The 27,163-nt window shown below is 49.1% G+C and overlaps 1 protein-coding gene across 8 annotated transcripts; it reads left to right on the forward strand.

Moving 5' to 3' along the window:
- Odad1 (outer dynein arm docking complex subunit 1) lies at positions 1-27,163 on the forward strand. Of its 8 annotated transcripts, XM_008759387.4 has the most exons (16): positions 1-93; positions 1,036-1,211; positions 1,315-1,406; positions 5,154-5,253; positions 5,614-5,803; positions 12,088-12,210; positions 12,417-12,530; positions 16,115-16,182; positions 20,057-20,244; positions 20,455-20,589; positions 20,963-21,045; positions 21,147-21,315; positions 25,571-25,734; positions 25,811-25,908; positions 26,165-26,243; positions 26,324-27,151. In XM_008759387.4, the coding sequence occupies exons 3-16, from the start codon at positions 1,337-1,339 to the stop codon at positions 26,825-26,827; spliced, it is 2,085 nt and encodes a 694-aa protein (XP_008757609.1). In that variant the 5' UTR covers positions 1-93; positions 1,036-1,211; positions 1,315-1,336; the 3' UTR covers positions 26,828-27,151. The 8 variants fall into 8 exon arrangements, with proteins under 8 accessions (XP_008757609.1, NP_001119749.1, XP_038968315.1 ...); NM_001126277.2 differs by lacking the exon at positions 1-93 and having other exon boundaries at positions 1,065-1,211; positions 26,324-27,163; XM_063262177.1 differs by lacking the exon at positions 1-93 and having other exon boundaries at positions 1,111-1,406.

Below are 27,163 nucleotides of genomic sequence, written 5' to 3' on the forward strand. Positions count from 1 at the left end.
GTTCCGCCCACGCCCACTTCCGGCTCTGCCCTACGTGTCCCCAAACCGTTGGTTGCGCACGCGTAGTGAACCTGTGTAGGATCTGAGATAGTGGTGAGCGTTCCTCTAAACCATGAATCCCCCAAATAACCAGTCCAAGGCACGCTCTTCTTGGATCAGCACCAAGGACCCCGCCTAGTCCCAAAGTCTTCTAAACGTTTTCCTTCAGATTCTGCTTCCCCGGATACATGCTGCGCTGCCCATAGTACCGCGCTCCACGCAACCCACATTGACGTCCGGAAAGTGTCCCTCTGAGGCATCCAAGTCAATCCCCCGGCACCTCACTTGACTCTTTTTAAATATCAGGGCCGGCCCGCAAGCCCAAAGCCCGGCCTTCTTCCTAAACCCTCCGACCGCTCCCTTCTAGTCCCCGCCCCTTACAGGCTATTCTGCCTGCAGTCCTGCCCCTTAAGCATCCAAGCCCCTTCTCCTTGCTATTAACAGCCTCTGGCTCCGCCTCTTCTCAGTACTACACTTTCTCCCCTCCCCTTTCACAAGAAGATCTCCCGTGGCCCCGCCCTTGATTTTACCTATGCTCCTCCCCTTCCCCCCGCTCAGCCTCGGCTCTCTAGACTCCTGTCTCCTAGGGCGAGGATTCTCAACCTTTCTAATGCTGCGTCCCTTTAATACAATTCTTCATGCTGTGGTGACCCGCCCTACCATAAAGTTATTTTCGTTGCTACTTCATAAGTAACTGTAGTTTTGCTACAGTTATGAATCGTAATATAGATATCTGTGTTCTCCGAAGGTCTTTGGTGACCCCTGTGAAAAGGTCGTTGGATTCCGCAACGGGGTCGCGACCCACTGGTGGAGAACCGCTGTTCTCTAGGGTCTTTTCAGCCCCGCCCCCGTCCCCTCAAGCCAGTCTTCTGGCCTGCTCCCTCTCTGGCCTGGCCCCCTCTCAGTCCAAGACTGGAGTCTACTGAGTCTCCCACTGATCTCTCCTGCCCGCCTCTTCCGCTGTTCTCAGGTCTTATTGGCCCCTTGTCTCCCCAGTAACCAGACTACAACAGTGAGAGTGGAGCTGCAAAGGCTGGTCAGGCACTTGAGCCGGTAGAGCCGAGACCTGGTCCCCACCCCATCCCAATCCGGCCGGGGTTCAGAGGTGCGGAGAGGCGGCCCAGGGACCGAGTCAGAGTCAAGCCGCAGGACCCAGATTGTGTGTGTTTGGGGTGAGCGATGTAGTCCTTGAAGGGTCGAGGCTCAGAGAGGCTGCGGTGCTGTTGGTCGCTGTGTGCGCTGACTTGCGCACTCTGAGGCTAGTGTCCCCTGCAGGGACGCCACCACTACATCCAAGATGCGTTTGGGTCTGTCCTCCAGGAGCGCCCGCTCCGAAGAAGGAAGCGAGATCTTCCTGGAGGGACCAGGTAATTCATGATTCCCTCGTCTCCTCCGAAGTTCCTTTTCTGTCCTCAGCTTCTTCAAGTTCCAGAGCCGGGGTGGGAGGCCTCCCAGGAGCGCCCTCTCCTGGGGGCAGATTCGAGCCCGAACAGAGGGGGCTTCTGGCATGTGGTGAGGTCAGGCCTGGCAATGGGGTGGCCCGGAAGACATCGGACTTCAGGAGAGGTTTGAATGGGGTCCAGGACATCCAGAAAATAGCTAGGGGAGGACCCGTGAGGTGGCTTAGCTAGCAAAGACTTTTGGCATCAAACTGATGGCCTGAGTTCCTCTCAGGAACCCAGGTGGTGGGAGAAGAAAACCAACTAATTCCCCTGGGCCCCTCCTATACTACCTAAGTGTAATTTAAAACAGAAATAGATAAAGGACCGGTATGACAGCGTACATCTTTCATCTCTGCTGGGGAGGCAGAGGTAGTTTGAGTTTCAGGCTAACCAGGGCTATATAGAAAAACCTTGTCTTTAAAAAAAAAAAAACGCTGGAGGAGAGAGAACTGCATATACAGCTTATGGCAGGGGTGGCTAGGGTAGGAGTGTGGACACTGGTTTGGGTCAGTCCTCAGCTGAGGGTGGGAAGCTGGTGGGAAAGATTGAAGGGATGGTGTGGTGGTTTGTATATGCTTGGCCCAAAGAATGGCACTATTAGGAGGTGTGGCCTTGTTGGAGTAGGTGTGGCTTTGTTGGAAGAAGTGTGTCACTGTGGGGGTGGGCTTTGAGACCTTCATTCTTACCGCTTGGGAATCAGTCTTCCTGTTTGCCTTTGGAATAAAATGTACGTAGAACTCAGCTCCTCCAGCACCATGTCTGTCTGGATGCTCCCATGCTTCCTGCCATGATGATAATGGACTTCATGAATCTCTGAACTTGTAAGCCAGCCCCAATTAAATGTTGTTTTTTATAAGCGTTCCCTTGGTCATGGTGTCTTTTCACAGGAATGGAAACCCTAACTAAGATAGAAATTGGTACCAGGAGTGGGGTATTGCTGTGATAGGTCTGATCATGCTTTTGTTTGGAGGAATGTGGATTTTGGGACTTTGGAAAGCAATGGAATGCTTTAAGTGGGGCTTAATGGGCCATCCTGGTAGGAATATAGAAGACATAGTTGCTGAGGGTGAGTTGAACTGTGGGGGCCTGGCTCAAGGGTTTCATAGAAGAATGCTAGTATGTGGCCTAGAGATTGCTTATATATATTGGTGAACAATGTGACTGCTATTAACCCCTTTCTGAAGAGTCTCCCTGAGGCTAAGGCTAAAGTGAAGAGAATCAGATTACATTGACAAAGGAAGTCTCAGAAAAGCCCAGCACAGACTTTGTCCTCTGGTTTACTCTCATGAAGAACATTTCGATCAAGCATAGCAAGTTTAAAAAGAAAAAAATACAAAATATGTATTCAAGAATAAAGGGACACCAGGAAGTGAAATGGAACTGAATCTTGTGCTCAAGGAGGTAAACAGATTAAGGAAGTGGTAACCTCAGGGCAAGATCCCACTTAACTAAACTTACTGTTTCTGTTTGCAGTTGAATAAGGAATAGTTATGCTATGTTAGGTGTTATTACCTGGTTATTGTTCTCATTTGGACTTTTAATCTGGCACGAACTACAATCCAGAAATTGAGAACATACTTGTGGATCCAGATCTTGAGGCATAGTGACCATGAAATCTTAGGCCCAGGGTTGGTGGTATCTGCCTTCAATCCCAGGAGACAGAGGAAAACAGATCTCTGAGTTCAAGGCCAGCCTGGTACACAGCAAGTTCCAGATAAAGAAAAGCTTAAGTCTAGGCCTGGTGGTATTGGCCTTTAATCCCAGCATTCAGGAGACAAAGCCATGCAGGTCTAGTTCATGGTCAGTCTACAGAGCAAGTTTCCAAACAGCAGTGAAGGAGTTGGAAAACAGAAGGCTGGTGATAATATAATAGGACAGGGGACATGTTTCAGCCTCTGCAAGCAGTAGAACTGGGCAGCTTTGGACCTGTGGCTCTGATTTCAGAGTCTAGAAGGGGTTACTGGACCTGGTTAGCTAGAGCTAGGGAATTAGCGGTGTATTGAGACCAGGATCACTGAAGGGATAATTTCTGGGAAGTGTTTTCTGAGAGCACAAAGAAGCTGTGTTCCAAAGGTAGCTGAGGTTGTACCTTGTGCTTAGCTGGTACATGGTGATGTGTAAGAATCACCCAAGTGGTACTGGTTTTGAAGGCATGAAGAGGTCATGGAGAACAGCTGAGGGTTGGCACTGTGTGAGGCCAGAGAAGGTCATTGGTCAGGGTGCAGCCTCAGCTGCAGGTGACAGCTTAGGACTGAAGGGGTCATGCAAAGAAGTTGAGGCTTGGCACCATGAAGGGAACCTACGAGAGGCTATTGGTGAAGCCTAGTTGCAATACAAGACTCCATCGAATTGGAGATGTCAGTGCCGTGGGATGCTTACCAAGAACAGCAGCATCAGTGGAGTGGAGTCAACCAGAGCTTAGAGTGTTACAGAGGGCAGTGCTAGAGATGTGATCCAAGCTCTTTGGAGGAGCCCAGAAGATCATGTGTGGATCCCAGACTTGGGAAGAAGCCGCGAAGTTTAAGTTGCCTTGGATACCCCAAGTTGTTTGCGATGTCAGAGTCGTGGGATACCCACTGAAGAAAGCTGCTAACAGGGAGTGGAGCCAGTCAAAGAGCAAGATCTGTGCTGCAGTCAACAAAGCAGAGAAAGGTTGGAGATCTGAAGAGGGCTTTGACATGGAGATGCAGAGTTTGGAGTTTGCCCAGCTGGCTTTTGGTCTTGCTTTGGGGATTACAGTTAAGTGATTGGATGAACATCAGAAGAGACCTTGAACTTTGGACTTTTACCATTGTTGAGACTGTTATAGACTATGGGGACCTTTCTAGTCGGACTAAATGTTTTAGTGTCATGCTATGTCTAGGCAAGGCCCCCACAGACTCATGTTTTGAACACGCCTGTGGGGGCCAGAGAGTGGAATGTGGCGGTTTGAATATGCTTGGCCCAGAGAGTGGCACTATTAGGAGGTGTGGCCTTGTTGGAAAAAGTGTGTCACTGCAGGGTTGGGCTTTGAGACTTTCCTTCTAGCTGCCTGGGAGTCAATCTTCTCCTGTTTACCTTTGGATCGAGAGATAGAACTCTCAGCTCCTCCCACCCCGTGCCTGCTTAGATGCTGCCATGCCCCCACCCTGATGATAATGAGCTGAACCTCTGAACCTGTAAGCCAGCCCCAGTTAAATGTTGTCCTTTATAAGAGTTGCCTTGGTCATGGTGTCTCTTCACAGCAGTGGAAACCTGTCTAAGACAGATGGGTATGACAGGCTCCTTCGGCCTTGGATGCTGGGCTGAGGCATCCAAGAGGCAGGAGGAATCCATTCTGGGTGTAGGAACTCCTTGAGGACCTTGTAGGGAGATGAGTGTGAGACTGGATGGAGCCCAGAGGAGAGTAGGAGAGAGGCCACTACAGTCCCACAGAAGGCCAGGAGGGAGCCATTTTCTCCAGTCCCAGGTGCTTTAGACCCGGAGGCCTCTTAGGAGCATCCTTAAGCCAGAATGGTTGTGAAGGGAATGGGTCAGTTTGGCTACTGGGGACACAGGGACAGAGATGAGGTCCCATAGGATGCCAGGGCTGGGACTCGGGTACAGTTGCAGTTTTTGAGATCCTAAAGGGACCCTCTGTGGAGAATGGACAGTCCTGATCCCTTTGGGTCCTTTGCCTGGTCTCATCCACAGTGGATGGAGAACTCAGCCGCCTGCACCGACAACGCAAGGTGATGGAGTTGGAAAGGCGGGCATACAGCAGGGAAGTTCACCAGCGCATCAGGAAGCAAGTGTAAGCTGGGGAAAAGAACCTAAAAGGGACTTCCGAGCCCTGGGAGGAGGGGAGAAAGGAAGAAGGCTAGGGCAAGTGCAGGGGTGGGGAAAGAGCTGGGGAACAGGGGGAGTGGTCATGAAAGGGACAGGATAAAAGGTAGGAACATCGGAGCAGGTGCAGGGTCTGAGAGTTGTGGGAATCTCTGGAGAGTCAGGTGCTAGGGTAGAGAAAAGAGAGGAATCCTTGGAGGATGGGGTTGCGAGAAGCACAGGGTCACGGGGAGGCTCGGGGCTCACTCAATGAGGGGCGCCGGCTGGAGCTGGTTGTCGGGAGCTGCCACTTGCTTGTGTGGACCGCCCGCTCCTCCCGCATGGACAGCGAGGAGATTCGGCAGCTGGAGATGCTTCGAGCCAAGCTCCAGATGCAGATTAACGTAGCGCAGACCCAGGTCAAGCGACTGGGAGACAAGAAGCGTTTGGCGGACATGGACCATCTTCTCAAGTGCCGGGCCCAGGTGCAGATCGAAATCGAGGCGTTGCAAGAGCAGAACCGGGCCCTGGAAAAACAGGTGGGTTCTCCTAGTTGGCTGCCATCCCATCAGACCTTGCAGTAACTGTCCTGAGTCTTGGGATCTTATCTGAAAAAATGGAGCTACCAAAAGCATCCACCCAGAGCTCCATCCAGAGCTAGGGGTAGCGTGTACTCCTGTAAAGCCGACACCCTGGGAAACTGAGGCAGGAAGGTTCAAGGGTACAGGCGTTGAATCCCAATTCACATCCCCTGCAATGTGTGCCAAACAAAAGAAAATACTCCCAAATTCACACTAAAATTTTAGCTGGACCATAGACCTATTTGAATACTTTTAACCACTGGAAAAGAATGTTTCTCGTTTCGTTTTTTGAAATAACGTCTTACTATAGTGTCTTGTAACTCACTGTTTAGACCAAGCTATCCTTAAACTCATAGAAATCTGTCTGAGTCTGCCTTCCGAGTGTGTTGGGATTAAAGGCATGGGCTACCACGCTGGACCCCAAGAGGTATTTTTTTTTTTCCCGGAGCTGGGGACCGAACCCAAGTCCTTGCGCTTGCTAGGCAAGCGCTCTACCACTGAGCTAAATCCCCAACTTCCCAAGAGGTATTTTTGAACTAATGATACCTAAACTTTGTCTTGGAGCTCTTAATTTCTAAGTAAGTTTTTTTTTTTTTTTTTTTTTTTAAAACTCTTTTACGTGTACAATGTTCTGCCTGCATGTATGCCTGCAGGCCAGAAGAGGGCACCAGATCTCATTATAGATAGTTGTGAGCCACAATGTGGTTGATGAGAGTTGATCTCAGGACCTCTAGAAGAGCAGTTGGTGCTCTTAATGTCTGAGACATGTCTATAGCCCTTTTAGATTTTATTTACTTATTTTTTATTTTTATGTACACTGGCATTTTCCCTGTATGTCTGTGTGAAGGAGTCAGGTCCACTGGGACTTGAGTTACAGACAGACGTGGGTACTGGGAATTGAACTTGGGTCCCCTGGAAGAGCAGCCAATGCTCTTAATCGCTGAGCCATTTCTCCAACCCCTTGGTGAATTAAAACAAAAATCTCTATTTTTTGGAATAAGAAGAGAGCATTGGATCCCATTACAGATGGTTGTGTGCAGGAAATTGAACTCAGGACCTCTGAAAGAGCAATCAGTGCTCTTAACTGCTGAGCCATCTCTACAGCCCTTGTTGGTTTTGTTGTTATTGTTTTGTTTGTTTTGTTTTGTTTTTTTTTTTCTTTTCTTTTTTTTCGGAGCTGGGGACCGAACCCAGGGCCTTGCGCTTCCTAGGTAAGCGCTCTACCACTGAGCTAAATCCCCAGCCCCTTTTGTTTTGTTTTTAATGTGACAGAAAACTCAAGAAGTCAGGGCCATGATGAAAGACAGCTCTGAGAGCTCAAAGCCTTGATTTGCAGCTTGGCTGATTTTTGTACTCGCTGACACTTATCCTGGCGGTGGTGAATGGTCTGAAGGTGATCTAGCCGAGTCATACCCACGGTGAGCTGCTAAGCTCACAGAATGTGACAGGATGGTGGCAGTCACTCCCTTGATTGGTTATGTCAGTAAGACCCCCTTTTACTAGACAGAAGGGAAGCCATTCACCACCATGTGCCACGTTGAAAAGAGCCATATGGTGGGGACGGCAGAGACCCTGTGTAGTAAGCTGCTGTGCTGACTGGTTTTATGTCATCTTGTCACAAGCTAGACCTCTTTGGGAAGAGGGAATCTTAATTGAGAAATCCCTCCTTAAGATTGGCCTGTAGGAAAAAAAAAAAAAGATTGGCTTGTAGGCAAGTCTGTGGTGCATTTTCTTGATTGATGATTGTGGTGGTTTGAATAGGTATGGCCACCATAGACTTGTAGGTTTGAATGCATGGCCCTTAGGGAACTATTAGGAGGTGTGGTCTTGTTGGAGTAGGTGTGGCCATGTTGGAAGAAGTGTGTCACTGTGGGGGTGGGCCTTGAGGTCTCCTATGTTCAAGCTATGCCCAGTGACAGTCCCCTCCTGCTGCCTGCCAGCCAAGAAGTAGAACTCTCTCAGCTCTGTCTCCAGCACCATGATGCCATGTTTCCTGCCATGATGACAATGGACTGAACCTCTGAACCTGTAAGCCAGCCCCAACTGAATGTTTTCCTTTATAAGAGTTGCCTCAGTCATGCTGTCTCTTCTCAGCAGTGAAACCTCAACTTAGACAATGATTGATGTGGATGGGCCCAGCCCACTGTGGTCCTAGGTGTTATAATAAAGCAGGCTGAGCAAGCCTATGAGAGACCAGCCAGTAAGTAGTGGTTCTCCATGGCCTCTGCTTCAGCAGCCTCGAGCTGCTGTCCTGCCTTCCCTTCATGATGGACTGTGATGGAAATTGAACTCTTCCCTCCACAATTTGCCTTTGGCCATAGTGTTTTATCATAGCAATAGAAACCTTAACTAAGGGGCTGGAGGGATGGCTCAGTGGTTAAGAGCACCAACTGCACTTCCAGAGGTCCTGAGTTCAATTCCCAGCAACTACATGGTGGCTCACAACCATCTGTAATGAGATCTGATGCCCTCTTCTGGTGTGTCTGAAGACAGCAACAGTGTGTACTCACAAACATAAAATAAATAAAATCTTAAAAAAAAAAAAAAAGAAAGAAACCTTAACTAAGATAGAAATTGGTACTAGGAGTGGGGTATTGCAATAGAAACCCTAACTAAGATAGAAATTGGGACCAGGAGTCGGGTATTGCCATGACAGACCTGACAGTCTGTTTTGGGGAGGATTGTGAAAGGACTTTGGGACTTTGGACTGGAAATGCCATTGGCTGCTCAGGCTGTGTGATCTTTTGTAGACACTAAAAAGATAAACCTGAGAGCCATGCAGATGATGGAGGTCTGGCTTCAGAGCATTTTTCAAAGACTCTACCAGGGTCACTTTTGTGATATTTTGAATTAAGAACTGCTGAAGCAAAACCTTCACTTTACTGGGACAATTGATTTTGGTCTTCTGGGACTGAAGACTCCACTGTGATTAAGAGACCAGAATCATTGAGGTGAAATTTGGAAGTATTTCCTCAGGGTCAGCACACAGAAGCTGTGGTCCAGAGAGAGCTCAAGTTGACAAGGGGTCAGTTATGCTGGTTGGTTTTATGTCAACTTGTCACAACTAGAGACATATTTGGGAAAAAGGAATCCCAATCCCAATAGAGAAAATACCTCCATAAGATTGGCGCATAGGGGGGCTGGGGATTTGGCTCAGTGGTAGAGCACTTGCCTAGCAAGTGCAAGGCCCTGGGTTCGGTCCCCAGCTCCGAAAAAAAAAAAAAAAAAAGAAAAGAAAAGAAAAAAAGATTGGCGCATAGGCAAGTCTACAGTGTATTTTTTTTAAAGATTTATTTATTTATTATATATAAGTACACTGTAGCTGTCTTCAGATACACCAGAAGAGGGAATCGGATCTCTTTACAGATGGTTGTGAGCCACCATGTGGTTGCTGGGAATTGAACTCATGACCTCTGAAAGAGCAGTCGGGTGCTCTTAACCGCTGAGCCATCTCTCCAGCCCTACAGTGTATTTCTTGATTGATGGTTGATGTGGGCAGGCCCAGTCTATTGTGGGTGGTACCACCCTCGGCAAGTGGTTCCAGGAGCTATTAGAAATCAGGCTGAGGATGCCATGACAAAGCCAGTAAGCAGGTTCTTCCCTAGCTTCCTTTCACAATGGACTGTGTTCAGGATTTGTAAGCTAAAATAAACTCTTTCTTCCCCAAGTTGTCTTTTGCTCATGGTGTTTTATCACAGTAATAAAAGTTCTAACTAAGATATCTGCCAGTAGTTATTTGATGAGGTTCAAGAGATCTCACACTGGGCCGCTTCGGGAGATACTGAGCCTAGAGGCCCAAGAACTATGAAATCAATGTGGTACTGATACACAACTGACCCCTGGTCAGTTTAACACACAAACATATCATTTGTTAAACCATAGCCTCCCCTTTCCTGTTGCCCCTAAGATGCATGTTAATAATAGCAACATCACAATATATAACATATTCCACAACGCAGAGTACTAACCACTATATCATCACGGCATAACATATTCCAAACTTTAAAAGTCCCAGGCTTTAAAAATTCCAACTCTTGGTGCTAGAGACATGGCTTAGTGGTTAAGAGCACTGACTGCTCACAACCATCTGTAATGGGATCTGATGCCCTCTTCTGGTGAGTCTGGAGACAACTACAGTGTACTTAGATACGTAGAATAAATAAACGTTAAAAAAAAAAACCAAACAAATAACTTTAAATATAGAGCACCCAAAGGACAATTTCCAGAGGCTTGAGAAAGGAGACTTTGTAGGAAGTGGCGAGGTTACTGGGGATGTACCCTTGAAAGAAGTAGCAGGATCCCGTCTTTCAGTCTCTGGCTCTGCATCTGGGCTCCTTGGGAGGGGGTTTGTTCTGAAGCTGGCTCCCCACCATTCCTATCTAGAGCCTTCTGCAGGCATACAAGGCAAGGGGAATGCTGGCAGAGAACTGTGAGAACGGCCAGTTCCCACAGCAGCAGCCCGCAGCACTGACGTAGAGTTCCGGTAGTCCTGTGGGTTTTGAGTTGTCCCAGCTGACCCCAGTGCGCCTTTGATGGCTATGCTTTACCCAGCATGGTTCAAGCAGTCCACCAAGTGTTTGTGTAATAAGAACTCAGGAGCCATTTGTAAAAAATAATATGCATAGATTAGAAAAAGTTCACATTAAATTCTTTTTACGTTTTCTTTTTATCTCTTATTTGTGTGGGCCCGTATGAAGTATGTGCACAGAGGTACCCATGGAGGCCAGAAGAGGGCGTCAGACTCCCCTAGAGCTGGAGTTATGGGTACTTGGGCGTTAGGTCAGGTGGGTGCTGGGACCTGAACCCTGGTCTTCTGCAAGTGCAACAAGTGCTCTTAACCACTGGGGCATTGCTCTGGCTCTGTATTTCATTCTTACTTTTTTTCCTGTTGAGACAGGGTTTCTCTGTGTAGCCTTGGCTGTCCTGGAACTCACTCTGTAGATCAAGTTGCCCTCGAACTCAGAGATCTGCCTGCTTCTGTCTCCTGAGTGCTGGGATCAAAGGTGTGCACTGCCGCTGCTACCTCCCGGCTGCTGTGATTGAAAATTTAATTGGGGGTGATTGTGGATCCACATGGAGTTTTAAGAGTGGTGAAGAGAGTCTGCTCTGTACACTTTACTCAGGATCCCCCAATTTGGGTCTTTTTTTCATTTGATTTCTATCATAGCTGCTGCTGAAAACTGGTTTGAGGGAATGTCACCTCACTGAAAGGCAAATACTGCCACCTTGTGGTAATCCCTCAAGCCACCAGGAGCATGCGGTAGGCCACAACCGACCTATGCCCATGTGCCCTCATGGATGAGTCTGGAGTTGGCATCTGTTTTGTTGTTGGTGCCTGTTTATTTTTGCCAGAGGTCTCCTCAGGGAGCGGTACACTTGAAATCGATTCTCAGCCCTGGAGACCACTGGCCAAGATCAAGGTACAGGCTGGGTCGTTTCCCCAGTGCTCAGCAGGCACCTGTCCCCTGCTCCTGGTTTTTTGCCCACCATTTCTGTTCAGTTGGTTGGATTGTTTTTGTTTTTGTATTAGACAGGATCTCACTATGCAGTTCTGTCTGTCTCTGTTGATAATCTGTCTCTCAGTCACATTCTGAGGTACTGGGCCTCAGGGTGTTTGACAGGAGTTTCTGGGTGTACTATCTAGCCTATATCAGCCAGACTGGGAAGCAGTCAGATGGTTCATTCAGTCTACACGCTGCTGAGTAAGTCCAGACACAGCAAGAGCTCAGAAACCAGGTCATGTGGGAAGCTGGCGGGGCCTCTAGGCAACCTCAGTATCTCAGACCCCTTTTAACTGCTGGCCTTAGTCTCCCAGCATCCTCCTCTTTCTGGGGAACATGATAGCAGCAACCCAACCCTTCCATCTCATGGGCATCTTCAAGAACACCAGGAGAGGTAGAGACTGGTAGATCTCCGAGTTTAAGGCCAGCCTGGTCTTCATATCGAATTCAGGGACAGCCAGGGACATAAAGCTGTCTCAAAAAAAAAAAAAAAAAAAAAACCAAACTAAACCAAACCAATCAAAAACAAACAAAAAAAAAGGCCACCAGAAGAGAAGTAGAGCTGGCTAATCATGGGCCACAGTTCTTGTGGTTGCCCAGACTTGGGTGTCTGGTGGCTGCAGGAGCATTTTGGCTGAGCTAGGTGCTACAGAAAGGAGGAAGGATGCTGGAGCTGCCGGGACAGCAGATGTCCTTGATGCATCTCTCCCAGGCATGTGACGGATGCTGCGTTCCCTCCAGATCCAGGACTGGGAGACCCATATCCTCACGCAGAGTAAGGATATCTCAACTCCTGATGTCATCTTGGATCAGAAGATGAAGATCCAGAGAAGGATCAGGATCCTAGAGGACCAGTTGGACAGGGTGTGTGGCCTCCAGCTCTCCAGGATAGATCTTAGGCTCGGATCAAAGGGCGTTGGGAGGACAGGCACTGTGGGCTTGAGGGTCCCCTTAGACGGAGAGCAAAAGGATCCTGGGATGGGTAGGTTTCAGGTTCCCCTGGAGGGAGGAGGGTGGTCCCCACCTCTGACAGGCACCAGGTCTCATAAGAGCTCCGACACCCACCCCAGGTCACCTGTCACTTTGACATCCATCTGGTGAGGAATGCAGCCCTGCGGGAAGAGCTGGAGTTGCTGCGCATCGAGAGGGGCCGCTACCTGAATATGGACCGCAAGCTGAAGAAGGTGGGGGCTCGAGGCTCCACCCTGGTGCTCCTTTCCTTCTCTGTGTCCACAGGCAGGGCTCCTAGGCCCAGGTCCACCTCCTCAGTGGGAGAGAAGGAAGAACACACCTCCCCTTATCTCACTCCCATGCACAAACACCAGCTTCACTTTAGACTCTGTCATCTGGGGCAACCTGTAGGCCCACCAAGCCATTCACATCCCCCAGGACCTGAGCACCTTCAAAGCACTTTGAAGAGCTAACATTCTGTCCCTCCTTCCCTCCCTCCTTTCACCCCCCCTTAAAAATCTTTTTCAAAACAACTTTAAACTTATAACTGTACATAGAACTCGTATATATCCTTCACAAGGATATATGTAACTGCTCAGGTCCTATGTGTATGTACATTTGGATAGGTTTGTTGAGACTCTTATTTTATAGTCCAAGCTGGACTTGAACTTCTGCCCATCCTCCTGCCTCAGGCTCCCCCTTGCTGGGCGATGGATCTGAGCCATCATACTTGGCTCTTTCTGGCTCTGCCTGTACCTTGGTTAGTCTTGCCCAACCCCCTCCCCACCATGACCTTGGTGTTGTGGTCAGCTGTGTTTTGGAGAGGAGGTCCCTTGTGTGGACCATTGCTGTGCTTAGTACTCTGTTGGAGGCAGGGTGCGTTAGGAAGAAGCTGGCCTTGGGATCTGGTGTTCAGGCGTCACAGCCAAGGAGGAGATGCTCTGGGATGGAGTCTCCACCTTTGCCTGAATAACGCCCACTATGATGTCACATTCTTACTAGGTTCAGCATTGTGACTTCCGGGTGAATGTCCACAGTTACCAGCCATGGCCCTCTGGTTCTGGGTGCCACTTCACTGTCCCCTTCCTGCACCCTCTCCTGCTCTCTCCTCTCCTGGTACTATTTCTCCAACAAGTTCCGTTTTCTTTCTCTTAAAAAAAAACTCATCTTTTAATATTTAATTATGTGCATGTCTGTCTACTTGTGGGTTTGTACATGTGCACATAGAGGTCCTCTGGAGCTGGCGGTAGGTGGTTGGAAGCGGCCCAGGGTGGGTGTTTGGAAGTGACCTCTTAACCTTAACGTTTGAGCTATCTCTCCCAAGTCCTACCCCCCACGCCCCTCCACCCCTGGTAGGGAGTAGGGTTGGAAAAAAAAATCAAGATCTAGGTCCCGAGGGGGCCCATTGTGTCTGTGTTGTTGGGTTTTCCTTTCCTGCCCTTTCCTCCCTACAGAGCACCCAGACTGTCAGAACATTACAGACAGGCTGTATCCTGTTAGCATGGCCCACCCTTGCTATCAGTCCCTCCTTCCCCTAGGAGGGTTTTGGTGTGCTCATCTGTTCAGAACCTTCCTGGCTCAGTTCTTGTTTCTGTCTTCTACATGGTTCTATTTCTCATATAGAACACAGCTCACTTCATTTACCTCTGTTTGAGGTTGTTTTTTTTTTTATTCTGATTTTGGTGGTTGACTGACTCTCCCATGAGTTGCGGCCCCACCTGGGTTTAGTTTTACTTTTCTGTCTTGTCTTTGTTGACCTAACTTTTCTTATAAATTTGTAAAACATTAACAAGCCAAACAAAAACAGTTCCAAAAATCCGGGCACATCTGTGCACACTTGTCTTCCCGTCTCTCTGCAGTAGAGGCAGCAAGGTCGGTGCAGGGCAGCCTGGGCTACAGATCTACACCCTGTCTCAGAAGAAAAAGCTTTGTGGAGTTCATGCCCAAGCTCCTGCCCAGACCCTCAGCCCATTAAACCAAACCAAACCAAACCATACCACACCAAACCAAACCAAACCACACCAAACCACACCAAACCACACCACACAAAACCAAACCACACCAAACCCAAACCAAACCACACCAAACCACACCACACCAAACCAAACCACACCACCCAAACCAAACCACACACCACACCAAACCCAAACCAAACCACACCACACAAAACCAAACCACACCACCCAAACCAAACCACACACCACACCAAACCCAAACCAAACCACACCACACCAAACCAAACCCAAACCAAACCACACCACACCAAACCCAAACCCAAACCAAACCACACCACACCAAACCACACCACACCAAACCAAACCCAAACCAAACCACACCATACCAAACCAAACCATACACCACACCACACCAAACCCAAACCAAACCACACCATACCAAACCACACCACACCAAACCCAAACCAAACCACACCAAACCACACCACACCAAACCAAACCCAAACCAAACCACACCAAACCCAAACCACACCACACCACACCACACCAAACCCAAACCACACCACACCACACCAAACCCAAACCACACCACACCACACCAAACCCAAACCACACCACACCACACCAAACCAAACCACACCAAACCACACCACACCAAACCAAACCCAAACCAAACCACACCAAACCCAAACCAAACCACACCACACCATACCAAACCCAAACCAAACCACACCAAACCAAACTAAACCAAACATCCAAAACCTATCCCAGGAACCATTCCTTCCCCTTCTATGTTGCATTCAATGCCTTGTGTTACTTATTTCCCTAATTTCTGGGGGTATCCACCTCTAGATTCTTTTTGCAAAGTTGTGTGTGTGTCCACATGCATGTGTGTTTGCTTCTCTCCATCTGTTACTTCTCTCTCTCTCTCTCTCTCTCTCTCTCTCTCTCTCTCTCTCAAAAAAAAAAAAAGTTTACGTATGTGAGTACACTGTAGCTCTCTTCAGACACACCAGAAGAGGGCATTGGATCCCATTACAGATGGCTGTGAGCCACCATGTGGTTGCTGGGAATTGAACTCAGGAACTCTGGAAGAGCAGTCAGTGCTCTTAACTGCTGAATCATCTCTCTTTATTGAAAATATGTAGCTACTTCCAAGGAGCTAGAAAACAGAACAGCAGGTCATGGTATATGTTACTCTGTGAATTTAACAAAGTATCGGAGGTGGGGGATTTTATAGAGAAAGGAGATCATTGAGCTCACAGTGGTGGAGGTGAAGAATCCAAACCGCACAGGACTGCTTTGCCTAGGGCCTTCTTGGTCCAGCACATCATGGCAGATGTGGGTGGAAGACAGGCATGGAGGAGAGGTCAAATCAAGGGAGAAGCAGAGGGCTGCACCTGGACCTCAGTCGTTTTTGAGGTCAGTGTTTTTTAGCAACCTTACAGTAGGCACTACCTTCTAGTCCCAGTAGTTCCCACTATGGCCACCCAGGGACCAAGCTCCCATCTCAAGACCTTTGGTGGATACCCCATACCAAATCCCAGCATAGAAATGACACCTAAGCAGGTTTCCAAACCCGGAGGGGCAAGTTGGGCTGGTGCTTTGTTCCTGGGTTAATGATTCCCAAGTTACCTCTCCCACCTGTCCTCCTGATTATCCCCATTTGGGACCTCAGTGCAACCCCTTTTCTGATTCAAGGTCAGTCTGGTCTACATAGGCTCAGGATAGCCAGAGATAACTCCAAACAAAAACAATCCCCACCAACACAACCAGAAATAAAAATTCCTTTCCTGGACGTAGGAGGGTCTGCATAGGAGTGGTAGGAAGCTGGAGGGAGCAAGTTCCTTGTGTCCCTGTAGGAGATCCACCTACTTCAGGAGATGGTTGGAGCTCTCAGCACATCCTCTACTTCTGCTTATACTGCCAGGTAAGCGCCCCCAACCCCCAGGGCACTTAGGTAGCAGGGTAGAGGCTTGGAAGCCTGGAGACTCATAAAGAAGGGAGGAACCTAAAAGATATCCCCAACTTTTCTGCCACACCCTGTTCCTTGGGGGGTGGTGGGGAATGGGGAATTCCATCTGTGACAGCTTCAGGCCTGGGTCCCAGGGGCTGGGAGCCCAGGAGGCAGTGGAGAATGGCTAGGTTAGGTTACTCTGTAGCCGTGGCTGCCGGAGCAGACACACAGCCTGCAGGCACAGCTGTGCCAGGTCGGATTGGCAGGTGGAAGCTGCTCAGGTGCTGGCTCTCAGCCCTTCTGCACCTATTCTTCCTTCTGCTCAGTGCCGGCTTTCTCTCTCAGGACCTTTGGTCCTGGAGCATTTGCACATCCACCTTAAGGCCTCTCTCCCTCCCTCCCACCCCTCTCTCCCTCCCTCTCTCCCTCCCTCTCTCCCTTCCTCTCTCCCTCCCTCTCTCCCTCCCTCTTTCCCTCCCAACCTCCCTCCCTCTCCTGTCTCTTCTTCGTTTTTCTAATGCTCACAATAGTCAGCATTTAAAAGTGTCCAGCCAGCCTGCTGTGATGGTGCGTGCACCCACACTTGCCATTCCAGCACTCAGGAGGGAGGGGTAGGAGTTCAAGGCCAGCCTTAGCTACAAACGCAGTATGAGGCCAGCTTGGGCTGCATGAGACCCCATGTCAGACAACAAAAATGCCCGGAACATTTGCCATTGTGGACAGCCATCGCTCTATCCAGAACCTTGAGCAGCAGCTCTCCTTTTCCAAGGCCTCCACAGACCTCACATTTCCTCTCTGTCTCCGGTATCCTGAATGCGCCACACAGATGGCATGGGAAGTGTGTGTGCTTTCTTTCTTTCTTTCTTTTTTTTTTTTAAAGATTTATTCACTTATGAGTACACTGTAGTTGTCTTCAAACACACCAGAAGAGGGCATCAGATTTCATTACAGATGGTTGTGAGCCACCATGTGGTTGCTGGGATTTGAACTCAGGACCTCTGGAAGAGCAGTCAGTGCTCTTAACCGCTGAGCCATCTCTCCAGCCCGTGTGTGTGCTTTCTTTTTTTTTCCCCCACAACATTTTTTCTTGGATATTTTATATATTTACATTTCAAATGTTACCCCCTTTCCTCCCTCTCCCATTCCTCCTCCCCCTGCTTTTATGAAGATGCTCCCACTTCCACCCATCCAGTCCCACCTCATCGCCCTGGCATTCCCCTATACTTGGGAAATGAGCCTTCACAGAACCAAGGGCTTCTTCTCCTATTGATGCCAGATAATGCCATCCACTGCTGCATATGCAGCTGGAGCCATGGGTCCCTCCATGTGTATTCATTGATTGGTGTTTTGGTCCCTCATGAATAACTCCCTTAAACTCCCTGGAACACAGGTAAACAAGTAGAAGCCCTTAAAGAGGAAATACAAAAAAGCCCCTTAAAGAGTTACAGGAAAACACAACCAAACAGGTGAAGGAATTGAACAAAACCATCCAGGATCTAAAAATGGAAATAGAAACAATAAAGAAATCACAGAGAGAGACAATCCTGGAGATAGAAAACCTAGGGAAGAGATCAGCAGTCATAGATGCAAGCATCACCAACGGAATACAAGAGATAGGAGACTCCCAGGGGCAGAAGATACCATAGAAAACATTGGCACGGGGTTGGGGATTTAGCTCAGTGGTAGAGCGCTTGCCTAGCAAGCGCAAGACCCTGGGTTCGGTCCCCAGCTCGGAAAAAAAGAAAAAAAAAAAAAAAAGAAAACATTGGCACGATGGTCAAAGAAAATGCAAAACGCAAAAAGTTCCTACCTAAAACATCCAGGAAATCCAGGACTCAATGACAAGATCAAACCTAAGGATAATAGGTATAGAAGAGAGTGAAGACTCCCAACTTAAAGGACCAGTAAATATCTTCAACAAAATCATAGAAGAAAACTTCCCTAACCTAAAGAAAGAGATGCCCATGAACATACAAGAAGCCTACAGAACTCCAAATAGGGGGAACCAGAAGAGAAATTCCTCCTGTCACATAATTGTCAAAACACCAAATGCACAAAACAAAGAGAATATTAAAAGCAGTAAGGGACAAAGGTCAAGTGACATATAAAGGCAGACCTCTCAGAATTACTCTAAACTTCTCACCAGAGACTGTGAAAGCCAGAAGATCCTGGACAGATGTCATACAGACCCTAAGAGAACACAAATGCCAGCTCAGGCTACTATATACAGCAAAACTCTCAATTAACATAGATGGAGAAACCAAGACATTCCATGACAAAACCAAATTTACACAATATCTTCCCACAAATCCAGCCCTATAAAGGATAATAGATGGAAAACTCCAACACAAGGAGGGAAACTACACCCTGGAAAAAGCAAGAAAGTAATCTTTCAACAAACCCAAAAGAGGGGGTTGGGGATTTAGCTCAGTGGTAGAGCGCTTGCCTAGCATGTGCAAGGCCCTGAGTTCGATCCCCAGCTCCGAAAAAAAAAAAAAAAAGAAAAAAAAAAAACAAACCCAAAAGAAGAGAGCCACACAAACATAGTTCCACCTCTAACAGCGTGTATGCATTCTTTTTTTTAAAAAACAATTCTTTTTTTATTTTATTATATATATAGCATTCTGTACTGCGTCTATGCCTGCAGGTCAGAAGAGGGCACCAGATCCTATTACAGATGGTTGTGAGCCACCATGTGGCTGCTGGGAATTGAACTCAGGGCCTCTGGAAGAGCAGTTGGTGCTCTTAACCTCTGAGCCATCTCTCCAGCCTGAGTGTGTGCATTCTTATCCAGAGCACATACACTTTCTGCTGGTTGTTCTGCACTTTCTTTCTCTTTTTGATCTTTTTACACTTATTTACTTTGTGCTTCTGTGTCTGCATGCCCGCATGCCTGCTCACGATGTGCATGCGGAGGCTGGGATGATCTGCAGAGCTCAGCATTCTCCTGTCACCCTGTGGGATCTGACTCAGGTTGTCAGGTTTGATGGCAAATTCCCTGACCAAAGTCTGTGATCTCTTACCTTGGTCACCCTCCACCCCTCAACCCCTGCCATCCAGGTCCAGCTTCTCCACACCTTGGGTGGCTTTTGACCTCTGACCTTCTATTTAGATGTCCTTCTGTCTTTGGTGTCTTGTTCTCAACTTGCTCTCTCAGTTCTAACTTCGAGGAAGGGAATCTGACTGGCTAGTAATTCTCTGCCCGGTGACGTAGTTCATTGAGCCACCTGCAGTGGACCGTCAAGGGGGCACAGGGGCAGGCTGGTTTCAGTTCTGGGAAGTTATGGCTTGAACAACCAACAGGTTCTTGGGATTGGGGCTTGCTGTTGTCAGGGGAGGCCATGTATGTTAGAGAGTGACTAACTAGCCCTCAGGGTTGGCTCTGGGAGGACCTCCCCCCATCAAGGATGGCAGAGATGAGATCAGAACTAGAATGGCCTAGGGCAGGGGCATCCACAAGAGTCTTCCTGCGGGAATAGGACCTACTAGAGTGTGGTAAAGACCCAACTGCCCAGCCTTACTCATTTCTAGCTACAGAACACCCAGACTTCGGTGTCACCCAGACCGCCTTTGCTGAGTCTGGGAATACTCTCTGGCAGGGCCTGCCTGCATCCTTTGACCCTCTGAGTAAGTGATCACATGATTCCTGGCCTCTGTGTCCCCTGTGTGTCCACCAGTCTTGTCATATCTAGCCCCAATCCTGACCCAGCTCTTCCAGCCTAGAACTTTCTCTGCTTTTTCTCTGAGCATCCTCGTGAAGCCAGCTGGTACCGTCGTTCCGTAGGCCCAGGCTGACCCCAGCTCAGGCAGCCATCTTTTTTTGACTGACGTGCCCCTCCTGCCCCAGGGAAGAGGCCAAGACCAAGATGGGCATGCTGCAGGAGCGTGCAGAGAAGGAGCTGGCTCAGAGTGACACAGAGGCACAGATCCTACTGCGACAGATATCGCATCTGGAGCAGCTGCACCGATTCCTCAAGCTCAAGAACCATGACCGACAGCCGGATCCCGGTGTGGTGCAAAAGGAGGAACAGCGAGGTGAGGCCAATGCTTGCACCTAGCACCAAACCCAGGGCCACTACAGTTATAATCCCTAGGCCCTCGGAGAGGGCGAAGCCCATTGGGAGAAGGTGGGCCAAAGGATAGCAGAGCCTGTTGGGTGGCAGTGGCGGTGGAGGGGGCGGGGGCGGGGTGGGGATGGAGTGTTGTCCAGGATACAAGCCTTCAACTTCCCTGTGTTACCCATAGCATGGGAGACCTCAGAAGGACTCAGAAAGACTTCCCAAGAGAAGCTAGTGCTGCGTTACGAGGATACTCTGAACAAACTGGCCCAGCTGACCGGCGAGAGCGACCCGGACCTTTTGGTGGAGAAATACCTGGAGTGTGAGTGGGCACAGTGGACGAGGAGGCGGGGCTACCCAGCACCACCCGCAGCAAGGCGCACTTGCCTTGCCCTGGGGACCCTACCTTGTCTCCAGTTTTCATCCTGTTGCTTGGCTGTCCCTGCCTTGCATCTGCGTCTCTGTTTCTTCCCTCTCTTCATATCTGTCTCTCAACCCTCTCTGTCTGTTTCCTGGGGCCTTCCCAAATCTCCTTTTACCGTCCCTGTCTTTCTCAGTGTGTTGGTGGGTGCCCTCTGTGGCTGTTCCTGTTTCATCTGTCTCTGTTTTTCTGCCTTTGTTTCTGTCGTCTTTCAGCCCTTAGTGATCCTTTTGTTTCTAACTCCATCCCTCTGGACCCCCCTGCACTCCCCCAGTGGAGGAACGCAACTTTGCTGAGTTTAACTTCATCAATGAGCAGAACTCGGAACTATACCATCTTCAGGAGGAGATTAAAGAGGTGAGCAAGGCCCAACCCTCCTCACACTGCCCTTCCGCCCAGACTCCCAAACCCTCTCCCCAAGCCCTGAGCGGATCCAGCTCCAACCCCTGTCGCTGCAGATGCAGGAAGCCTTAGTCAGCGAGCATGCCAGTCAGGATAAGCAGAGCCTGGAGCGAGAGCAGCAGTGCAAAGTGTTGCAGCAGGATGTGGAAAAAGTGTGCTCTGAGTCGGAGCGGCTGGAGGCTCGCTTCCAGGTTCTCCGAGTTCAGCTGGAAAAGATCAAGACTGGTAAGTCCCCCCACCCCCCAAGTTCCCTCTCCCAGCCCCAAGCTCTTCATTAGGAAGGATACAATGAGTCTGTGGGGAGCTGGTCGTTAAGAGGCATTCCACTGCCAGTTGTGCATTTGTTTCTCTGTCCATCCCATGTCTTTGGTCAGCCCATCAGGGGTGCATCTGTCCATCCATCCATTCTTCCATCTGTCTGTTCATGAATGTCAGGTGTGTGACTGTTGAATCATAGGCCAGAATACTTTTATATTTACTGGAAAATCAGTTCTCCAGAGCAATTCTGCCTTTTCTTAAAAAACGATTTATTGATTTTATGAGTGCTCTATTTGCATGTACACCCGCAGGCCAGAAGAGGGCGGCAGATCCCATTATAGAGGGTTATGAGTCACCATGTTGTTGCTGGGAATTGAACTTGGAACTCTCTGGAAGAGCAGCCAGTGCTCTTAATCTCTGAGCCATCTCTCCAGCCCCCAATCTCTCATTTTCTCTCTTTTCTTTTCCTTTCCTTTCCTTTTCTTCTTTTCTTTTCTTTCTTCCCCTTTCTTTTAGATTTATTTATTTATTTACTTGTTTGTTTGTTTGAGACAGGGTCTTACTGTGTAGCGCTGGCTGTGCTGGAATTCACTCTGTAGACCAGGTTGGCCTCGAACTCACAGAGATTGGCCTGCCTCTGCCTCTCAAGTGCTGGGATTAAAGCTGTGGGTCACGATGGCAATTTCTCCTTCTATGCCTTTGTGTGCACATTGTGTGTCACAGATGTAGATGTGTCCACTCCCCTACTGTCTCCCCATCACATCATTATAACTACAGCACTCAATGTGGTTCTCGAGCTGTCAGGGTTTACCAAGACTGTCGCCCTATTGTTGTCTCGTGACATTCCTGTTTGGCTTTGTTCTCTCTCTCTCTCTCTCTCTCTCTCTCTCTCTCTCTCTCTCTGTGCACAAATGTGCCATGGCACGTATGTGGAGGTCAGAGGGCAACTTCCGTAGTTGGTTCTTTCCTTCCCCCAAATGGGCTCTTGTAATCAAATTCAAGTTGTCAGCCTTGACAGTAAGGACCTCCACCCACTGAGCCACCTGGCTAACACATAGCTACTTAAATAGTTGAACATTTTAAACATTAGATTTATATATTTTATGTAAGAATGGTGTGCCTACATGTATGTATGTATGTATGTATGTATGTATGTATGTATGTATATCATATATATGTTTAATGCTTGAAGACATCAAAAGAGGGCATTGAAATCCCCTGGAACTGGAGATACAGATGGTTGGGAACAACCATGTAGGTGCTGGGATTTGAACCTGGGTCCTCTGCAAGAGCAGCAAGTGCTCTTAACTGTCATCTCTCCAACTATGTTTGAGTATTGAATTAAATTGCTTTTCTTGTTCTAAGTATAGGGATTGTTTTTGATTCTGGAAATAATTTTTTGTATGGTTGTGTACTCTCTCACTTTCCTGCATGAACTGAACTGTTCTATCTAACACTTGGTACGATGGACTCAACTCCCTTTTGTAGGGAAGGAAGGAGGTCCCTGAGTAAAGTCAGGGCTCAGAAAGGGGCGCCGTTATCTTAGACTGCTTCCTGCTGATTAGGTGCATTGGGTAACCTCGGGCACGTCTGATCTTTGCCTGCAGGGTAGCTAGCTTATCTTCTCTTGTTTCTTCTTGGTGCATGGCTACTTAACAAACCGTGACCAACAGCAACCAACCATCAACCAAGAACCCACCAACAAACCACAACCCACAAAACAAACATTAATCGAGATATATGTTTAAAGAATATTCAGACCCACCCACAATGTGGCCCCTAGCATTTATAGACCCTCAGAAAGACCCCAGCATTCTAAATGTCACACAATCATAGAAACGATCCCAGCTGGAAAATCAGCAGCTGGGCAGAGTCTGAAGCAGCCCTATATCTCACACCTGGGATAACAATGAAAACATTCTTATAATATTTCTGTGCTCTTTTTTTTTTTTTAAAAAGAAACCAGAACTCCAAAATTGTCAGTACAATTAGTGGCTTTGTGGTGTAAGAAGTCTGCACCTATTTGAGGTTGCAAAGGTATTCTCCTGGTTTTAACTAGAATTTTGCTTGGCTTCTGTCTTACGGTTTTTATTGCTGTGTCGAAACACCATGATGACGAAAAGCAAGTTAGGGAGGAAAGGGTTTGTTCAGCTTGCACTTCCACATCACTGCTCATCACCGAAGGAAGCCAGGGCAGGAACCTGGAGGCAGGAGCTGATGCAGAGGCCATGGGAGAGTGCTGCTTGCTGGCTTGCTTCCCCACGGCCTGCCTGCTCAGCCCGCTTTCTTACAGAACCTAGGACCATCGGCCTAGGGATGGCACCACTCACAAAGGGCTCCCCCCACCCCCTTCCGCCAGTTGAGGATATGCCTTACAGCTGGATCTCAATGGAGGCATGTCCTCAATGGAGGCTCCTCCCTCTCCGAGGAGTCTAGCTAGTGTCGTTGACACGCACCAGCCAGTACAACCCCCATGTGAGAGTCTGGGTCTGCCCCAGATGAAGTCACATGTGTAGGAACTGGTGCTGTTATCTGGTTTTGTCTCCCTTTCTTTCTTTCTTTCTTTCTTTCTTTCTTTCTTTCTTTCTTTCTTTTTTTTTCTTTTTTTTTTTTATTCTTTTTTTCGGAGCTGGGGACCAAACCCAGGACCTTGTGCTTGCTAGGCAAGTGCTCTACCACTGAGCTAAATCCCCAACCCCTTTGTCTCCCTTTCTTAGTGTCAGTGCAGCTGAGTGAGTTTCAGGAGACCGGCCACATAGCCTGTGGGTCCCAGGGCCACCTGCTCTTGAACTCTTCTGAGTCTCTGGAAATGACTGTGTCTAGTCTACAGGGCTTGGGTAGGGTGATGGTGGAGGGTAAAGATGGAGAGGGACAGAAAGGTTTGGGGTGCTGTGGCTCCTAGCAGAGCTCAGCAGGTGGCCCTTCTCTCTGACGCACGAATGTGCCTGTAACTTCGTTGTCTCACTGGAAACTTTGACCTTTTGCTGCTGGCCTTTCATTTTGACACCTAGCGGGATGGTGGCACATTAGCTGCTGTGCCACGTTTATTTGATTTTTGTTTGTCAATGTCTCGGAGGGTGTCAGCAACATCATATCACGGCAGGGTGGTAATGCACTGGGGGATGTCTAGTGCTGTCTCGATCTTGGTTCCTGAATACTCCACTTCTTGGCGTGAGCATCATCTTGTGGGCTGTCCATCAAAACCAAGGGCTGCATAGCTTCAAGCGTAGGCATTTCTTACAGTCTGGAGGTCAGAAGAGCTGGTCCTTCAGAGGGCGTGAGGGCGGGTGTGCTCCTGTGTGCCTCTTTGATTCTGAATGGCTTAATTTCCTCCATCTTGCAACTTGACGCATTGAATGTCTACACCGTGGGTCCATTCTGTCTCCCTTGTTTTTGCATGTAGGTGTCCATGTGTGTGCTCTGCTATACAGGTGTGCACATAGGTACAGATGTGTGTGTTTGTGTATGTGTATATGTGTGCTTGTTTTCCTATCTGTTTTACAAGGTTAGGTGTGTCTGAAGCACATAGTGTGTCCTCTTGCGTTAGCAGTTACCGTACTCCAAGGGGCCTTGTCTCCTAAGAAATCACATCCCGAGGCACTGGGGACGTTTAGACTTCCAAAGGAGGAACCTAGAGGGATGCACTTCCACCTATAATAGTGGCTGTTACAAAGTTGTCCCTCTTTCTGTTATTTCCTCTTAGCAGAGTAGCCAAGACATCCTTTAGGAAGTTAAACATGAACCAGAATCAATCACGATATATGTTTAAAGAATATCCAGGGATGTCACAAGGCTTCTAAGGAGGGCAGCTGGAGGGACAGGCTCACTTGTGAGGGGAGACAGGACTCAGCTATGGTGTTTCTGTCATTACCATCAGTCTGTTCACCAATTAAATACAACTGGAAACATGGGGCTTAGGGCAAGGGGTGGTAACCTGGTGGCTTCTGGGATGCATGTGTTCCAGGTGGGATCTGAGCCCTGGCATTATTGAGCTGGTGGGAATGAGGTTTGTTTTCAGCCAACGTGTACCACCAAGGCAGCGTCATGGTAACTCTCCCTTTACCCTCTTGAACCTGAGGCTAGGCCAATGGACGTTGTGCCTGGCTGTCTGGGCTGCACAGAGTCATTCGCTCTTTGAAACTTGCCTTTGCAGGGAGGCTGTGGTTATGTACCGTGTGAGGGGAGCACAGGGGCCCTGACAAATATTCCTCTTTGATCCCAGATATCCAGGTTCTCTTCGACAAGGCTCAGTGTGACAACAGTGTCATCAAGGATCTCCTTGGGGTCAAGACCTACATGCGGGATAGGGACATAGGTCTCTTCCTGAGTACCATTGAGAAGCGGCTGGTGCAGCTTCTCACGGTGCAGGCCTTCCTTGAGGTCCAGGTGAGTAGGCAGGGACTTGGGTGTTGGCATCAGGCTTGGCCAGGCCTGCACTAACTCTAGACTCCCACACTCTCAGAACAATGTCCCTTTGGCTGATGCTGCGCTTCTGGCACTGGGTCAGAGCATACAGGAACCCCCAAAGAAGACTACCCCACTCAAGCCTCCTGACACCATGTGAGGCTTGGGCCCAGCAGGGAAGGGGCTGACCACAGGGGGCAGACAAAAGGGGTGGGGTGGAGGGCATGGGTATGGCTTTCGGATATGGCTTTCTCAGGCACAACGGGTGCAATGAGAGCTTGGAGGGAGGTCGGGATAGAGTGCGAAGATGGGGTGCTGATGCTCCAAGGGGAGGGGGCAGGAACAGGACGGCTGGGATCTATGTATGAGGCAGACCTATGAAACCAGACTTTCTACCTTTCTCCCACCTGAGGGAGGACTCCTCAGGGGTTGTAATCAAAGACGATTACCCTATGAGCAAGGAGGAACTGCTGAGTCAAGTCATGAAGTTGGTGAGAGAGGGGCTCTCGGGCCAGGGGGCGGTAGGAAGGATTTCTAAACCCGTTGACCCCCTAATATTGCCCACTTCCAGGTGCAGCTCCAGGATGAGGAGGGGTCTCCAAAGAAGCGGGACAGCAGCCCAAGTTTGACTCTTTCCAGCCCACGCATCTCCTTAGCAGCTGCCTCTGTGCACGCTAGAAAGGCCAGCGTAGTCCCTGAGTCTATCCTGAGCCACAAGACAGGCCGAGGCCGTGGCACTGGCTCCATAAGCCATGTCACCTTTGGTGACTCTGCTTCTGCTCCAGGCCCTGTGACCTTGGCTTCCACCAGTGCCAGTGGACTACCTGTGTCCGGCCGGGGCTCTCAGGGGGGGCGTGGGGCCTTCAAACACACTAGCTCCAGCAGCTACCTGGGGTCTACTGGGTATCTAGAGACCAGCAGAGGCCGCGAGAGCGGGACAGGAGGCGGTCACAGCCAAAGCATGGGATCCGAGATGAGTAGAGGCTTCAGCTCCGGCAGTGGCCAGACATCCAGTGCTGCCCCCGCCTCCAGGCCCAGCTCTGCTACCAGCAAGGACTCGAGGGGCTATAACTAGGGTTGCAGGTCCCCTTCTGTCTCAACCCTTGGCAGGTTTTCTAATTTGTGCCCTGCTCTTCCCCAGAGACTCCTTTCCAATCCCTGTAAGCCCAGGCCTCTTGAGCTTCCCTCCGTCTCTTCCCATCTGCTCCCATCGTTACCCTGCCTTGGCCTTGACTCTCTGTTGCCCTCCTCCTCCTCCTTGCTTCCCGTCTCTGCCCTCCTCAACCTCTCCCCGAAGCTTCCCTTCATCTGATGTCTCTGTCTCCTAACTGGATTTCCCTCCATTGACTTAGGTGAACCGTGACAATAGGAAATAAAGGTCAGAGCCCCGTTTTTCCAAGCCCGGCTCCTA

The sequence above is a fragment of the Rattus norvegicus genome, chromosome 1 (assembly GCF_036323735.1).
Source record: "Rattus norvegicus strain BN/NHsdMcwi chromosome 1, GRCr8, whole genome shotgun sequence".
In the NCBI taxonomy this organism is placed as follows: Eukaryota; Metazoa; Chordata; class Mammalia; order Rodentia; family Muridae; genus Rattus; species Rattus norvegicus.